The 18,248-nt window shown below is 34.7% G+C and overlaps 1 protein-coding gene across 4 annotated transcripts in view; it reads right to left on the bottom strand.

Moving 5' to 3' along the window:
* Positions 1-3,698: 3,698 nt before the first annotated feature.
* The window catches only part of ARID4A (AT-rich interaction domain 4A), a 52,724-nt gene continuing 38,174 nt past the window's right edge, over positions 3,699-18,248 (bottom strand). For 3 of the 4 annotated variants that reach the window (XM_032482106.1, XM_032482105.1, XM_032482107.1), the window contains exons 18-24: positions 17,900-17,984; positions 17,046-17,247; positions 14,389-15,522; positions 14,060-14,167; positions 9,862-10,068; positions 9,108-9,254; positions 3,699-5,560 (exon numbers count right to left, since the gene is read on the bottom strand). In XM_032482106.1, the coding sequence (XP_032337997.1) occupies positions 5,457-5,560; positions 9,108-9,254; positions 9,862-10,068; positions 14,060-14,167; positions 14,389-15,522; positions 17,046-17,247; positions 17,900-17,984 (1,987 nt within the window). In that variant the 3' untranslated portion in view covers positions 3,699-5,456. The remainder of the gene's footprint in view (positions 5,561-9,107; positions 9,255-9,861; positions 10,069-14,059; positions 14,168-14,388; positions 15,523-17,045; positions 17,248-17,899; positions 17,985-18,248) is intronic. The other variant, XM_014560144.2, reaches the window with a different exon arrangement.

The raw sequence follows: 18,248 nt of genomic DNA, 5'->3' as shown, positions 1-18,248 counted from the left end.
ACAACCATCACCCCCGGAAGTTTTCTTGGCCACTTTGTAATGTCTCCCTCCCACCCCACTCCCCACTTCACACCAACCACCAAGTTTCCAGGAAACCAATGATTTGCTTTCTGTCACTATAGATTAGTATGTATTTTCTAGAACTTTATATAAATAAAATTATAAAGTGTATACTCTTTCTTGACTGGCTGCTTTCACCCAGCATAACTGAGATTCATTTAATTTGTTGCCTACATCATGAGTTCCTTTTTATTGCTGGGTTGTATTCCATTCGATGGTTATGCAACAGTTTATCCATTCACCAGCTGATGGGCATTTGGGTTGTTTCAAGTTTTTGTTATTAATAAAGTTGCTATGTGTGGACATGCTTTCATTTTTCTTGGGTGAGGACCTAGGAGTGGAATGGTTGGGTCATGTTTAAATTTTTAATAAATCGCCAAAAATTTTCCCAAGTTGTTGTATCATTTTGTAGTCTCACCAGCAGACTATTAAGAGTTCTAGTTCCACATCCGCCCCAACACTTGGTATGGTTAAGGAGAACGTTATGGGGTCTAGGATTCTCCTTAGTAGAATTTATAAGCAGTCATTTATAACTTAGCTAACTGAACATGGGCAAATCACTCTGTCTTTCTAAGTGAGACAATATTGTTAGAATTGCTAAAAACAAAGAAACAAAAAATCTGATAATATCCAGTCCTGGCAAGGATTTATAGTGCCCCTGGGAACTCTTATGTATTGCTGGTGGGAATGCAAAATGGTACAGTCACATATACCTTACTCCTACATGTTTACCCAAGGGAAATGAAAACGTTATATCCACACAAAAATCTGTTTGTAACTATTTATAGTGGCTTTATTCATAATTATTAAATGTCTGTCATAGAGAAGTTTTTCATTTTGACAGTCAGAATTAGTTTAGATTTTTATTTGAGAGCAGGACTGGATAGGGATCAAAGGGAATTTTGGAGAACAGTCAGCACTTGGTGACAAAGGTACCCTATCAAAGGAATACTACCAGTATCTGTGTTCGCAACTATCTTGTCAAAGCTTAGCTATTGTAGGAGACAATGACTGCATAGAGGAAATGGTTAATTCTAAGAAATCTCTTATGGACTTCCTAGGCTCATTCATCCTTGGTAACCAAGGGAAACTTCAGCTGTCTGTAATCCTCCACCAGGGACCAAGATTCTCTAGAGGATAATAAATATGTCTTGGAATATAACAAGAAAGAAACTGGTTGTAGGATTTGCAGTTAAAATATAGGATGCCCAGTTAAATTTGAATTTCAGATAAATAATTTTTACATGGGACATATGTATACTAAAAAAATTATCTGAAAAGAATCTATTGTTCATCTGAAATTCAAATTTAACTGGGTATCCTGTATTTTTATTTGCTAAACCTGACAATCCTAAACTGGTGAGACTCTTGAAAATCAGATTGTCTTAGTTTAAAGTAACTTAACCTTGAGAAGAAATCCAATCACTTGTGCACAATAACCATTTATTATACTTACATGGAAGTTATTTAAGCTTTTCACAGAACTTTTCAAGATGAATTTTGCATGGTACAGATTACAAAATGAAACTGTCCTCATAATGATGTTAACTACAAATTCCAAAATTATAAACACTGCCCTTCTTATTGTTTAAAAAGTTATAATGGATCTATATGAATAAGCAAGGTTTTACTGTGCTTCTCAACAAGGAAAAACCTCAGTTGATTTTGTTAATAAAATGGAAAAGACTAAAAAAAAAATTTCTACTCTGAAAATGCTAAGCATATATTTGTTAGAAATTCCCCATTAGTGCAAACTCCATTGTAAGAATCATTCAGCCTTCATTAGTGATAAATGCCATCACATACTGTAGTCTTCCTGTAATAGGATAAAAATCTCTGTTCCCAGCAATGGAAGAGGGAAGACAAAACAAGGAGAAAAAGTTTAAGAATATTTTAAGTTGAGGATTAGACTGTTAAACAAATCTATACTTTTCAAATGATTTTTTATCATCACTTTGTGAAAAGAACACCAAAGACAACTTTTAAATGTCTGACTTTGTGCACTAGGGTCACTAGTAAAAAACAGAAACAAAAACAATTCAAAAGTAATTTTTATCAATTTAAGTAAACATAGTTTTTGACTGTCTTACTCTGTTAGATGCTGGACCAGGCACTTTGTGGGATACACCTGTGACTGAGGAGTACTTAGGAACTAAACACCTAGCAGGGTAGAGAGACACATGCATAAGTAAACATAATACAAGGTAAGCCGTCAGGTAGAATAATACAGATTGAGATTGCTGTCAGAGCATTTATAAAAGAGGGTGACATTCTGAGGTGAGAAGTCAGCAAAAGCTTCATGGAAAAATGGCTCTTGAAATAGCTCTGGACAAGTAGGGATGAGAGTGCTGAGGGGAAGAGGAGCAAGAGGCAGAGATGGGCAGCCTGAATTGCTTTGCTTGACCTGGCTCCTGTCTCTTCTGCCTCAGCTCTGTTCTATTACCACCAATCTCTCCTCCCCGTGTACCTGAGCATTCGACTCTCCGTATTTCTCCTCCCATTTGTCTAGCCAATTTACAATCCTCACCGGGGAGGAGGATTCAGTTTTATTGTTACTTTCTCTGCAAAGCCTTCCCAAACCACTTTGGCCTTCAAACTAGTTGGGTTCTGTATCCTTTTCTCTTCTCTTGATGTGCTAAATCACACCTGCAGTTAAGAATTACACAGGTTAACTGTTTAACATCTAGCTCGTTAGATTATACACGCTATGAAGACAGGGACCTTTTTCTGTCTTGTTCACTGTCGTGTCTCCTGGGCTTTAACACAATGCCTGGCACATAGAAAATACTCAATAAATTGTTGATGAATGATTTCTGGTAATAGTTTTTATGTGTGGTTAAATAAGCTTCAAATGCTTTCAGTGTTGATAGGTAAATTACAGGGCTTTTAAGAAAGGTATATAAGCAAATGAATAGCATGATGCATATAGATTTCCATAATTTAAAGCAATTTCACAGAAGACATAGCATCTATGTGCTAAGTACAAACATCCTTCTTAGTGAAGGACAAGAAAGCTAGAAATTTAACATAAATAACAATAAAAGCACACAATGGAATACTAAAACAGAAATCTCCATAATCTTCAAATAACTTGATTGTATAGATAGCATCTTCCATTTTAGATATTAAAGATTATCTTTATATTTTACTTTTTTAAATCACATGTAAGAGCTATCTACTCAAAGTTTAGCTAAACTCAAAATATGCCCAATATTTGAATTTAATACCTAGTCAGTATTCTTTCAGAATTCAGTTACTTTCATAATCTTTTCCAGCTCAAGCAAAAAAGTATTTTAACAGTATCCATATACCCATTCAATGAATGTATAACTTTGTTCCCTATAGCGAGATCCCAATACTTCGATTACCAGATTTATATTGATTACAAGGGACAATATTCAAGCTGATAAACCATTAAGATATCTAATGTGTGAATCTAAGGTTGCCTGCAAGTTCCAACTGTATTTGAATGACACACTTTTTAAATTTTTACAATTAAGTACTAGAAATATTTTCTTGTAAAGACTAAAGAATATATTGAATATGCTTTGTTTTTATGAAACCTAGTTTTCCAACTGTAAGTTACTGGCACTTAGGAAAAAAACAATCACTTAAATGAAAACTAAAAATATAAAGCCTATGTTTAAAACATGGCCTTTATTAATACTGCCCACTGAGCGCCATTTTATTTTACAGTGAAATACTCTGCTTTGCAAAGAAAAGACAGAAAAGTGCATTTTACAAGAGTACTTTTTTGTTTTTAATTCTCTGCGAAAATGGAAGGAATCTGAATCACAAGTTCACAATGTGGTAAAATGAAATTAAGAAACAATGATTTCAGTAATGCTATGCCATCACTAGTGTTTGGCTCTGACTCTGTTCTTGCAAATCAGATCCTGATATACAGTCTAGAGCATCTAGGTTATTACTCTACAGCATATTAAACACAGAAAAGGAGGTTTAAAAAAAACCCCTTTCAATGTACAAACATGACTTTAAAAACTGATTTTAAAAAATCACCTTTTTACATAATGTATATGGCAAAACTGCTTTAAATACATGATTTTGGAAGAATTATTTACAAAATGTATCAGTCTGTGAAACAATTCACAAACAAAGCATACATAGTTGCTTTACTTAGTTGTTGCATCTCAACTTTGGGAGATATAAATTTATTCGGCAGTATAGCAAACATAAAAACTGTGACAGAATATCTTAAGGGCAACCAAAAATTTGATCCTCAAAACAGTTTAAATACTAGGACTGCCAAAGTTTCTAAATGAGGACATACTTTAATGATCCAGATGCCCATTTATAGTTCTACACTGTTGAAGGACTGAAACAAACTCCCTTCACTACAGGGAAAGCTGCTGGATGCAGCCTCCTGTAAAAGGGACAGCTGAGAGCTATTGTCATTCGAAGAGTGAATTAACCTAGAATTTTCTTTTTTTCAATTTTATTAATATTTTAAAAAATACATAAAAATACAACATCCAATGTCTGAATAAATATATTTAACAAGTTGCAAGATAATACCTTATTTTACACAAAATTTTCAGCTTTAGAAATCTTGTTAAATAACTTCATTGTTGTTATATATTTCATTTTTGTCTTTTTGTAACAAAATAAAAACTCTGAAATTACATAGAAAAAAGACAAAATATTTTTGTCAAGGGATAAGATAGTCCACTGAAAACTTATTCACAATTCCACTGTAAACATTAATAAACATTAAAATATTTGCATAATTGTGTGCTCAAAAATCCTATAAAAAGTGGAAGACTTATTACAACTGTAGTTTTCAGTCAACTACACTTCCTTTCACAATTTATTTTGTCCGATTTACACCTTAAACCTGGGCACACTGCTGAACATATACTTTGGCAGTTCTAAATAGCAAGTGCTTCCACAAAAATAAAAAAACAACAACAACAAAAAAAAACCACAACATAAACCCCCTAACTCACCAAGTGTTCATATACATCTTAGTGAAAGTGCAGCAGTAACTATTCAGCTGGATAATATTTTGATGTTTATCGTGTGCACTTGCTTGTCTATGATTTCTCTAACTCCTGAAAGCTTTATTATACAAATTCAAATTTGCTAAGTGCCCTTTTTCTATCTTCACAAAAAATGAAAAAAAAAATTAAAAAGGAAAAATTATGACAAATATGGCAAGCTGCCTAAACTTCAATTATTAATCAGCTTTTTTTTTTTTTTTTTTTGGCAACAGAAAAAAAGAAAAGAGAAGGGAATAGATACAATCCAGCCTGGAAAAGTGTACAGGATATACTTAGCAATGTCAAACCAGTTGAGTGCTTTCTGTGGTTGTATTTTAGGGTTTGGGGATTTATGTCCATGGCAGCAAACTGCTAGGGAGGCAGAGAAAACGTTTATCACCTGCATTCTACAGCAAGCACATTTTGTGGGGGAGACGACGAGGAGGGACTCATGCCAGTGTCTGACGAAGCCGATGACATGGAGGTTCCTGCATGAGACACTGTGGAATCAAAAGAACTACATCAGACTTAAACTATCACATACAGATACCCAGCCCCCAGCAAATTAGAAATACATTTCTTGACATTATTTACTTCAATTATAGTCCTCTTAAATGGTGCATGAAGGAATAACAAAACTTTGTCAGCAAAAATTTTGTTTGGCTCAATTGAATGGGATCAGTCTCTGGTAAACTAACTCCATTAAAAAAAAAACAAAAGTAGCATAAAATGTAAAGACTAAAGACTTCAAAGATCCTTGAAAAAAGTCACCTTGCCCCAAATCAGAAACAAGGTCAACCTGAGATAAATGCTCACTATAGCAAATTCCTGCTTTATCTCTGGCTTATAGGACCATAAAAGAATTCACTTATCCTAGAGAATTTCTCGTAACCAGCTAATCATTGGCTTCCTATCTTTATCCTGCCCCAGTACACTCAATGGACACAACATCCTCATAAGCAAAGGGCAGTAATCTAGGTCAGGTACAGAATCTTGGGATCAGGATGGAAATGTGGGTGTGAGATTAGAAAATAGCCGTCAAACGACTTTAACATAACTCTGCAGGAGCACATAACGTGGATTAAGGATCACCACTCAGCATCAAGTGCTTTGCCATTTTTCAGTTTTTACTTTTAACTTCTTTTCTTTGCAGGGCTCTCCTGTCAATCTTTGCCCAATTAATCCTATCTTACTTAAAGCTTTAATTTTTGTTTATTTAAGTATATCTCCCTCAGTGTGTTTGTACTGCCAATATGACATGTAACTCATTATTACAAATTCTATTATGTAATGTCTAGAAGTCAGATGTCTCACTTTAGTAACTCACTTCACACACAGAAAACTAAGAAAACAAAAAAGAAGACTGTAAGAAAAGAATCTTTTTGGTTGTCTGAAACTTAGGAAACCTAAGGAAACCTTAAAGCAGTTGAACTTTCTCTGAAGAAATTTCAATTTGTTAATTTGTTCTTTTTTTCTTTTTGTATTTAAAAATTCCGTATTAAAAAATTACAGTTTTTATAGAAAAGGACAAACATGGAAAGTCTGATCTCTTTCCACTTGCTCATCATACTTCCAGGAATTAAAAACTGCTAGACTTGGAGTAGGATGATTTAAGACCATGTATAACAAGCCATTCTTATCAGTTATTCATCCTCTTAACTCTCTGCCATAGGCAGAACACTCTTCTCAATATGGGCAAGCCAATCAGTTAATATATCTTTTTTTTTTTCTCCTTAAAGAGACATCCCTCCTAGAGCCCCCCTCTCCTGTTCCATCCTATTCCTGAAATAGATGCTTTGTAGGCCAGCTTTGCAATGGTCTTCCTAGGGCTTCCACTCACGATCACCTTGAGGTCTTCCTTACTGTTTTCCTGTGTGGGATTCTTTGTTTGCGATCTCATGTTACCTTTGTAGCTTGGCTTCTAGTTTTAGTGTCACCACTGAGAAATCTGACGTGAGAAATCCAACACTGTTCTGAGACCCAGTTTGCGATATGTACCTTTATATGGTAAGCTTTTAGAATCTTACCTTTACCACCGGGTTCTGAAATTTCATAATGTGCTTTAGTGTGATTTATCTCCCCGTTTTTAATAGAGGTCTTTTCAATCTTCTGACTCATATCCTTCAGTTTTGGAAATTTCTCTTATATGTTTCTTTGATGACAATTTCCTCCTGTTTATTCAGTGCTCTTTCCAGTAACTCTACGATTCAGAAGTTGGATCTCCTGGCCAGATCTTATACTTCTCTTAGTTCTCTTCTCTCCTATTGTCTTCTTGACCTTCTGCTGGGATTTCTTTAGCTGTGCTGTCTAATACTTCTATTAAATTTTTTATTCCCACTATCATTTTTAAGAGCTTCTTCATGTTTTCTGAATTTTATTAATAGAATCATATTCTTGTTTCAAGACTGCAGTATCTTTCCTATAACTCTGGATATTAATTACAGTTTGTTGTTTTTATATGATACACTGTTTTTTCCAAGTTCCTTTTTATTCTCACTTTCTATTTTGGTTTCTGTCTTTATGCAGAGGCTTTCCTCAAACATCTCGTCTTGTGGCTTCCATATTTCAGAGGGGAACATTAAAAAGCTAACTGGAAGCTGTACATGAGTATGCAGGGCTTTTAAATGTTAGGCAGTGCACATGTAGTGATTTGAAAAATCGTTTTTTTTTTTTTGCTTCAGGAACCTCCAAATGCTGATATCTATGTTAGATCATTTCTCTTGAGTTGACCAGTTTCTCCAGAGGAATCTTTCAATTTCCTCCCAGGAATGAACATAAGCTTGATTACCAGCTTTCAGAGAGCCAAGAGGATAAGATCTTTGGTTGGAAAAGGAATAGGAGTCTCATCATTCAGTACTACAAGCTTTCACTCAAGCTCATTGTTTTCGGTTTATCACTTGACCCTCACCTTCAGTTATGGCTGGTGTCCCTGAGTCTACCTACAAGCCTATTGATCCCTCTCCCCCTCCAATAACTTAATCTCTATTTTCTGCTGGAGTTAGGGGAAACGGCAGTTTGCTTCACAGGGTGGGATGAAAGGATCCAATTTCTCTTTCCATTTTCAACCAATCTTCATTTTTCAGCCTCACACTGTATCCCTGCCTTCAGTGCTTTTCTGGGGTGATGTAGTATGAATTAGCTTGTTCCTCGTTGTTTTGTCCAACTGCAAGGATAAAACAAGCTTAGGTTTTTTAGCATTCTCTCATCTGCTGGGACAGTTCCAGTCCATGTGCTTCTCAGCTTCCAAAAGATATGCTGCTGACATTTCTTGTCTGTCATAGTTTGCTGTCCCATTATCTTCTCCTTGTGGGTACAGGGCTTTTAATTTTAATTTACTATTATTTTAGTGTGGCTTGGGGTAGACATGAGCATGTCAAAGTTTCACAAGAAATCAGTCCTATACCTTTTAAAGGTTTAGGTCAGACACTACTCTCTCTCCATGATTACTCCAGTCATCTCTCCCTCCACCAACTCCTAGACTCGTTCATCCCTCTCTCAGGGCCCTCATCACACAGCTCCACTAGACGTTAAGACTTTGAGATCAAGGTATATATCTCATTCATCTTTGTACTTCCACCACCTGAAAGAGGGCCTGGCATCTGGTACGTGTGCATTAATGTTGTAGAGCTGAACTATCTTGTATAGCAGTTGCTTAGGAATTGACTTATTATCCCACAAGATAATCTCCTTGAGTATAAGCCATATGCTTACTCATGAATCCCATAATAAAAAATACAGTGCCTGTTAACAGGCAGCCAATAAATGTCTGTTGAGCCTTAAGTGAAATTCAGAGGAAGCAGGCTCTTCTTGAGAACCCACATTTAGTAAAATCACACATTTTGTAAAACAGTCCATAGTTCCTTTCAATAGTTTCATTCTGATTAATTCAGTTGTTGACCCACTTCAACAACAACAAAGAAGAGAACACTAGGAATCTAAAAACAATAATAAATAGGTACTGTACTCAAAGAGTGACAAAACTAAACCTTCTAAAGTGATAGAATATATATTTGAAAAATAAGGTAAGAAAATTTATAAGCAAATTACCTTCTCTGTCTTTCTTTTTTAATCTTTTTCTCCTCCTATCTATGGTTGCAACTTCAGACTTCAAAGACATGTAATATTTTCTGATTTCCTGTAGTTTTTCTTGGAGAAAAGAGATTCTCTCTGTACTGTTCATATTGTCTAATTCATCTAAAAGAGAAAAAAGGATAACTTGGATTATAAAATAATTCTATGAGAAAAAAAGATGGCAGTTCTATCAAAAGTCCAATTCAGAAATCAACAAAAGCTTAAGTTTATTACAACTTAACAGTAAACTAAATAAGGCTCTATAAAAAGGGAAGATATTAATTCATGAATAAGATTTCTATATATATCCCAGTTTTCTATACTAAACTTGTATTACTTAAATGATCAGAAAAATACAATAAAAATCAACACACAGGCCACCCTGATCTATAATTGTAGTTATCCAAATAGTTCCTTTGTATTGTTGTTTTCCTCATTTATTAGTTATTTCCAATTGTCAATGCAAGAAAGCGTGTCTAAGTTTTATCAATTTATATAAATTATATATGTCTTATTCCATAACTGGAGATCTTTTGTCAGTCAATATTTATCAAGTCAGTACCATGAAAAGACACAGATCTGTATTTAAGATAATAAGTACTGATTATTGATAAAGACAGTATTTGGAATATCTAAATAAATAAAATGGCTAATCATTATTCCTTACTTTGACATTTTAAAATATATACCACTTTATAATATATGCTCAAGTTTTCTATAAGCTTCTTACTGAGTTGAAAGCTCCACTTATATGTCCGAGGGGATGAATTCGGATGTTTCTCTCTGTGTTTATCTTTTTCTCCATCTTTGATGTGAGGGGATATTCTTGCAGGAGATCGTGCAAGCTTCTGTGGCTTAGATACACTAAGATGCTTTACTGGGGTACATTTACTTGAATTGTCTAGGACGGGAAGATCTTCACTATCACTGCTTTGTCCTATAATAAAAAAAAATGACTCAGATTATAAATGATAAAAGTCTCAAATGTTAAAATGTAACAGACCCAGCAATTATCCTTTTTTTGTATCCTAAAGAAATACATGCACAAATGTGCTAAGTTTATAACAATAAGAAAATGAGGGGGGAAGGTATTGCTCAGTGGTAGAGTGCATGCCTAATATGCACAAGCACAACGTCCTGGGTTCAGTCCCCAGTACCTCCACTAAAATAAATAAATAAACCTAATTACCTCCCCTGCCAAAAAAGAATAAAAAAAAAGAAAAAAGAAAAAAAAATAGAAAAAAAAAAAAGAAAATGGAAATAAACTAAATGCCTACCAAGAGAGAAGTGGCTAAAAATTATATGCTACTGAATACTGTGCTAAAGTTGTTAAAAAGAATGAGCCAGCATTCCTTAGGAAAAAAAGGCAAAACATCCAAAATATATTGTGAAATGAAAAAGCAAAGTTAATAAAACAATAAGCATAGTATTGCCCCATCTATGATTAAAACAAAACATAAAAACAACCCAAAATGGGACCAGCCCAAATTATATGTATGAAAATCCACAAAAGATGCTGATAGGGGGCTGAGGGTATAGCTCAGTGGTAGAGAGTATGCTTAGCATGCACAAGGTCCTTGATTCAAACCCCAGTACCTTTACTGAAAGAAAAAAAAAAAAACCCAAAATATATAATTAAAAAAACCTTGATATATACACATTCAACTTTTGTTAAACATATATATATAATAAATTATATTATATAATATATAAAATATAACATATACATAACATATAAAATATACATTAAACATATGTATAAGAAAATGAGAGCAGATATTTGTTTGCAACTCTACATCCCTCCTCACCAAATCTGTATTTAGAAATGCTTTTGGTTTTTACTTAATAACAAATGAGTATTCTCTCTCAATTTAATTTCCTTTTTTCCAAGCTGAAAACCCTACTTCCACCTGATTCGCTCTCACCAGCCAACTTTGCCTTCTACTGAAGAGGCAAAGTTGAGGGTTATACAATTTCCCAGCCCCTCCCCTACTGTATCTGTCTCTATCACCCTTTTTTGGCCTCAAAAAGAAGAGACTATTCTGGATAAATTAATCTCTTCAACTATACTCTTGAAAGCATTTATTCCCAGCTCCTCTGGAATATCCCAACATCACTTTATCTTCTCTTCCCAGTCTACTAACATGCTTAAAACTTTTCCACCCTTAGAAAGAGAGGGAAGGAAGGAAAGGAAAACTTCCCCTTTTAGCTGACAACTCTCTCCTTCTCTTTAGGGTCAAGTTTCCTGAAAGAGAAATTCTTTGTTCAATGAAAATATTTTAATCCTACTTGAATATTCTGTGGCATTTGAAACTTTTTTATTCAAACCAAATAGTGTTTACTCATTTTCATTTATCTCTGATCAGTTTCTACTCTACTCTTTTTGGCCCACGTAAAGGGATCTGCCACCTAATTGTACTTCTGGTCCTTTGTCTTCTCATTTTATGACTCTCCAATAGCAGCTTTATCATCTATCTTACAATCCTTCGACAACTATCTTCTAAAAAACAGACTTTCTTCTAATCTCCAGACCCTTATTTTCTAATACTGGGTGCCGCTAACTACACATTCCCTAAATTACTCTCTCAAAACCTACTGCTACTCCTGTATGCCATTTGTCAGTTAACCAGTTCCTCATATCTAACTAATAATAATTGAGTCCCAGTGATTTTTGTCCCAAATCTCTTTAATTCATTCCTTCTTTCACTGCCTTAATTAAACCAAAGATTCTCTCCAAAAAGTAAAACTGATCATCTTTTTTCCTTCTTAATCTTTTTAACTTTTTATTTAGACATAATCTTCAAACTTACAAAAAAGTTATAAGAAAAGTTACCAAAGAATATTTTTCTAATATTTGAAGGTAAGTTCCCCTGCCATATTTGAGTACTTTATTTCTTATAAATAAGAACATTCTCCTTGTGTTAGTTACCTGCAAATTAGCCCAAAACTTAGCAGTTTAAACCTAATGTTTAATACCTCATACAGTTTCTGAGGGTCAGAATCAGGGAGCAGTTTGGCTGTGTGGTCTGGCTCAGGGAATCTTGTAAGGCTACAGTCAAGCTTTTAGCCAAGACTCTGGTCTCTGAAGACTTGGCTGGAACTGGAGGATATGCTTCCAAGATGGCTCACTCACACGGCTGTTAGCAGGAGGCCTCAGTTCCTTGATGGCTCATTGCAAGATATACTCAGTTCCTTATCATGTGGGCCTCTCCTGAGACTGCTAGAGTGTCCTCACAACATGGCAGCTAATTTCTCCCAGAGCAAGTGATCCAAGGAAGAGCAGGGAGGATTCGCAGTGCCGTCTATGACCTATTCTCTGAAGTCATATTCCATCATGTCCATTTTATTTTATCAGTTAGAATTGAGTCACTAAATTCAACCCACACTCAAGAGGAAGAAACTAGGTTTTGTCTGTTGAAGGGAAGAGTTTCAACATATTTGTGGATATGTTTTTAAAACAACCACACTCCTAAAGAACCATAACACAACCATCAAAGTCAGGAGGTTAACACAGATTACTATCATCTAATCCTCAGATCCCATACAAATTTCTCTACCTGACCCAATAATGTCCTTTATAGCAAAAGGATCCAGTTGAGAATTATATACTGCATTTAGTTGTCATGCCTCGTAAGTCTCCTTCAATCTAGAATAGTTCTTTCCTTGACTTTCATCTTTGACAATTTTTTATTTTTATTTTATTTAATTAATTAATTTATTTATTTTTTACTTTTTTTATTGAGTGATAGTCATTTTACAATGTTGTGTCAAATTTCAGTGTAGAGCACAATTTTTCAGTTATACACGAACATATATATATTCATTGTCACATTTTTTTTCTGCTATGAGCTACCACAAGATCTTATATTTATTTCCCTGTGCTATACAGTATAATCTTGTTTACCTATTCTGCATCATCTTTGACAGTTTTTTAAATTACAGACTAGTTATTTTATAGAATGTCCTTTAGTTTGAATTTGTTGATGGTTCCTCATGATTACATTCAGGTTATGCATCTTTGACAGGAATATTACAGATGTGCAGCTGTGTTCTTGTATCCTGGCAGGTGGTGTCCCATTACTGATGGTGTTCACTTTGATCATCTGATTAAGGTGGTGTGCGGTGGGTTTATCCACTGTAAAGTTACCCATTTTCCCTTTGTAATTCCTGCTATCTTCGTAGTCTCATCTCCCATCACTCTTTCTCTGTACTCTAGACCTGTACTGTCCTGTCACTAGCTATATCTGGCTACTTAGAACCTGAATTATGACTCAAAAGCTTCTTTGAAACGCCTTTTATCTTAAATAAATTACATACTCCTTCCTTGGAATATCTAGCTACTGTAATGTGGAATTTCCCTTTCACACTTGTACAAAGGCATGTTTTGGAGGTAACATTTTAATTCCTCAGAATCAACCATGTTTATTTCTATTAAATTCTATAACTTAATTTTATTCTTGATTGTACAGAAGTCTGTTTTTCATGTAATCTATTCTATTATTATTGATTTATTAATTTTCTTGTTTATTTCAATAAGAATTTTATTTCCCCATGTTTTAAAGTTACCATGATGCTATTTAGAAAAAAGTTTTTCTAGATTAAAGGAAAACATTCCATTCAGAAATGTAAACATAATCTGCTTTTACTACCACAGCAAATGTTGTTTTTCTTTTGTTCAAAATTCCCAGTTATGTTCCTCTAATATTAAATCACTTCACATAAGAAATACAAGTGAAATAAGCACAAAAAAATCACAGCTATCCCAGCTCTAAATAAAATTTACAAACACCTTCAGATTATAAATGGAAAAACTGCTATTTTTAGAACATAATAAACCAAACTTATTTTTACACTGACGCAAATAACTAAGCCAGCAAACTGCCGAAAATCCTAACACCATACCAAAGCCAGCATCGAAAAGCACCAACCTGCTGCTCCATTCTTTTCATTTTTGGCTACAGCACTTGTTCGCTTTGGGGTTCGCTTTTGCTTTTTTGCCAATAATCCACTAGTTCCATCACTTGGCCTTTTCTGACCTGAAATAAAGGGAAAGAGAGAATTAGAAAAAAAACTGAGAGCAAGTATATGTATTCACCTGTCTACTCCACATGAATTTCTATGTCTATGTTTATAAAAAGGGAGGGGGTGGAGGGGAGGGAGGAAGAGTACTCAACAGATCAACAGTTCCTAAAACTCTTCAGCTTACTAATTTTTCGTTTTAATATAAAGGCTCATTTTCTCTCTAGAAAGTCCTTACCCTTCTCTCTGTTCTCTCTTTCTTGAACAATTATACTACAGGGACCAGAGGCAACACTGGCTTCAAATCCATTTGCTGATTCCCTCTCACAGAGACCTTCCTGAGATTCTTCAGCAATACTGTCAACTTCAATGGTTATGTCACTCTCACTTTTTACACTTCGAGACTCATCTTGGCTGAGAGTAAGTGGTGAAGCTACTGAAAAGTTATGCTGTGCTACAGGAGGTAGGGCTGGTGGGACAGAAACGAGAGAGTTAGACTCAGAGCTTTCAGCGACTACATCCTCAATGCTGGTCTTATCCTTCTCATCCAGATCATCCAAATCTACTTCATGGCAAACCAGAGTTTCAGGTCCAATCAGAGGCATTGCATCCTCTTCATCTTTTAATGGAGTATTTACAGTGTCTTCAGCTGGACTATCAAATTTTTCATTAGTCAGTTCTTGAATGCACTGGTTTGGCTCTGCTATTAATGATGGCATTCCTTCATTTTCTATTTCAAAGTGATGTTCAAAATTTAAGTTTTTCATTCCCTCAGATGTAACACAATCACTGGTCCTTTCTTGAGACATGCTATTTGTCATTTCCATTCCATTTTCAATTCTTATTTTTTTTTCTGGTGATGATTGTCCCAGTATTTTCCGTTTCAACTTTTTTTCTTTTGCACATTGATCGGTTTCATCTTCAGTAGCAGAAGAAACGTTTTTACTATCTAACGAAGAAAATTCTAGACTCTGAGCATCTGTATGGGGTTCACTTCCTGCTTCATCCTGGCTAAACGATGAAACCTTCATAATTTCTAAAGAAAGATCTTTTGTCTTGCTTCGTCTTCCCTTTCCTTTGGGAGATTTTTCTGCCTCTTTCTTAACTTCTTCTATTTGTTCCACTTTATTTCCAAAAATCTGTACTATTTCATTCTCTCCAACTTCCAACTTCAAGGTTTCTAAAGGTTGCATTTGAGTCCTATCATTTTCTTTTAATGTATGTGCAGCAATCTTTGGATTTTCTTCATCTAGTTTATCATCATTTAAATTTTCACTCTTTTCTAATTCTTCTTTAATATCAGGAGAAAGTTCTTCATTCATCAAATTCTTTTCTAAAAGGTCTTCTGCTTCACTATCAGATGAACAGGAGTCTGCAAGGGGAAATTATTGTGTTACAAAGGTTTCTATCTTAATTACTAATGTAATTTTGTAAAAAAAAAAAAAATTCTACCAAAGACAAAATTCTTAATCATGTACCTCTGAATACCTCCTTGTAGACATTTATGAAATACATTTGTGCCAAAAGTGGAGGGGGATGATCTCAAATTTCATGTGAAAATACATTACGTAGAAACTATTACTATCTCAATTCTGTAAAAGAGCTATTTTGCAATTTTTACTAGCATCACATTTAGGCTATAACACTTAGAAAAATCAAAAGACTAGTATTGAAATATGACGTTAATATATTAAGAGGTTTGATCTGAAATCTAGTAGATACTGATTAATAAAAGTAATGCCCATTTTGTGTCCTTAGAAAAGAACATGACATTTACTTCTACTTAAAATAATTCTGAAAAGATATGTAGAAAATAAGAAGTCTGAATTCTCAAAACTTTAAATATTCCTCTGATTAACAGACATAAAAGTATAGGCCAGTTACCTTCTTGCAAAAGAAATCATTTTCTTTAAGTCAGAGAATTTTTAAAATAATAAAGTTGGGTTCTAATACTGTATAGAAGTTGTAAAATATAAAAATTCTGCCCACATGGTGCTCATATTCTAAAGAGGTGCAAAAAGGCAAGCTTCAATGTACTTTTTAAATAAAGAGGTATGCAGTTTTGTGGTTTTATTATATACAGAATTTACAATTAATTTTTTCTCGTAATAAAAAAAGAACTGCTTTAATAAGGTAGTTTAGCAAGACTACGTATAGTTTCGTAAGTTGTACACTGCACAAGGGCGTGCATCTAAAAGAGTATCTTCCACTTGTGGAAATGTCGCAATTATGTACTATGACAAGCTTCCAGTAGATGGCAGTAAAGAAGGGAGGTGCCCTTTTCTAATTTGCACAGAAGCTCCACATGGATTCAACGATAATCCTGTGGTTCAGAAAAGCATTTTTCTTGAAGAGAGGGAAATTCTTATATAAGATGACTATTTAACATTTCTTAAATCACAAAATTTCTACATATAAAGGTAGAAAAGTGGGAAAGTGGGGGAAAAGGTAAAAGCAGAATAAAATCTGTTCACCTATATTCATCACAAAACATGCCTTTACCACATTAGATTGTGCTTTCTTTGAACAACAGAGTTTCAGCTTTACTGAGCAATCCTAGGGGAACAGCACTGGGTTACAGGAGACACTGGTGCATGCTTTGTAGGGCATGGCAGCACACAGAGAATGCATGGCTTGTCAACCTACCCTCTATTAAAGTAGAATATTCCTATGGTATTGACAAAAAAAGGTATTTCCTAATTAAAGTAAAACACCACTAAATTTTAAATGAACATGATATAGCTAAAAAAACACTTTCTTCAAGTCAAATTCTGTAGTTTAAATCAAGAAAGATTAAAAACCTAGATGACTTTCTGTGAATCTCTCACATAACTGAAGTTTTATTATTTATATTATTGATTTTTAAAAAAATCAATGATCCTCAAAATTGAGCACCTTCCATTCCATTTGACAGAGGTGAGCTGTCTGGCATATTGCTGCGAGCACTTCTGGTACCTGATTTTCCTTCACTGTTTGGAGTCTTAGACAAACCATATGGCATGTTCGATGAAAGAGTAGATTTTAAAGGAGGTCGTCCCCGTTTTGACTTCTGCCTCTCTTCATCCCTCTTTTCATCCTTTTCACTGTCTTCTTTATTCTGGGTAACAAGAACAAGATGTATGAGAAGGAACACCTTATGAAAAATCAGCATTCTACTTCTCCAACCAAGGATATATACTAGAGAGATACATAACTACTCAGCATACCCCCATGTTTCTTATTATTCCCTGAGGAAAAGAAAGATACCTGCCTTCATCTCTAAAGCAAAGACTGAGAATTGAGGGTGTGGATGAGGGTACAGTTGGCCAGGCGATATGTTTTAAACTTTAGTATTAGCTTCCAGCATTTAAAGATCAGATTTCACATTTTAAAAAATACAGTTGTCTTGAAAAGTCCTAAAATCTGGCAACCCTGCACCTGCATCCCACAGCAGAGTGGTTAGTTCTACTCTCTCTAGATAGGGAAGGTGACCTCTTTTGTGCTGCTCTCAGTCCTACTTTACCCCTTTTCTAGAGACTCTATAGGCCTTTGCGTTTAAAACCTATGCCCTGGGGGTCACTGGTTAACACCTTTCCTGCGTGAAACAGTGTGGTAATGTGTTTAAATTTTTCACTTTTTAAGCTTCTGGATTATAAGAGAGAAAATCACAATTACTTTGAAAGAATCAATGACAAAATAAGGTTTATTAAAAAACACAATATGGATAATTTCCTGTACCTATCATAAAGGATATCAATCTATGTACATACTTTAGCTTTTTTCTTCTGTTTTTTCTTTGGTCCACCTTTGTCCAACGGCCAGATTATCCTGTCAGCCTTCACCCATTCATCATACCTTAAAATAAAGAATATATTACAAATTCACAAGAATACCTTATTTGAAATGTATTCACCAAAGAAAAACAACAGTGAGACAGACTAAAGAGTCTGGTTATAGTGTTGGCAGAAATGTGAAAGGCACAGGTGCTAGTTTGCTGGTAGCATGTACCAGGCAGGTGCCATACTAAGTGTTTTGTGTACCTGCCACCAAAGGGCAAGGCAGGAGAATTTCTCAGGGTAAACAGGCTTAGAGGGAGAGCAGGGTATGCAAACTCTAAAT

This window comes from Camelus ferus, chromosome 6 (genome assembly GCF_009834535.1).
Source record: "Camelus ferus isolate YT-003-E chromosome 6, BCGSAC_Cfer_1.0, whole genome shotgun sequence".
NCBI lineage: Eukaryota > Metazoa > Chordata > Mammalia > Artiodactyla > Camelidae > Camelus > Camelus ferus.
This window is presented reverse-complemented; position numbering and strand designations above follow the sequence as displayed.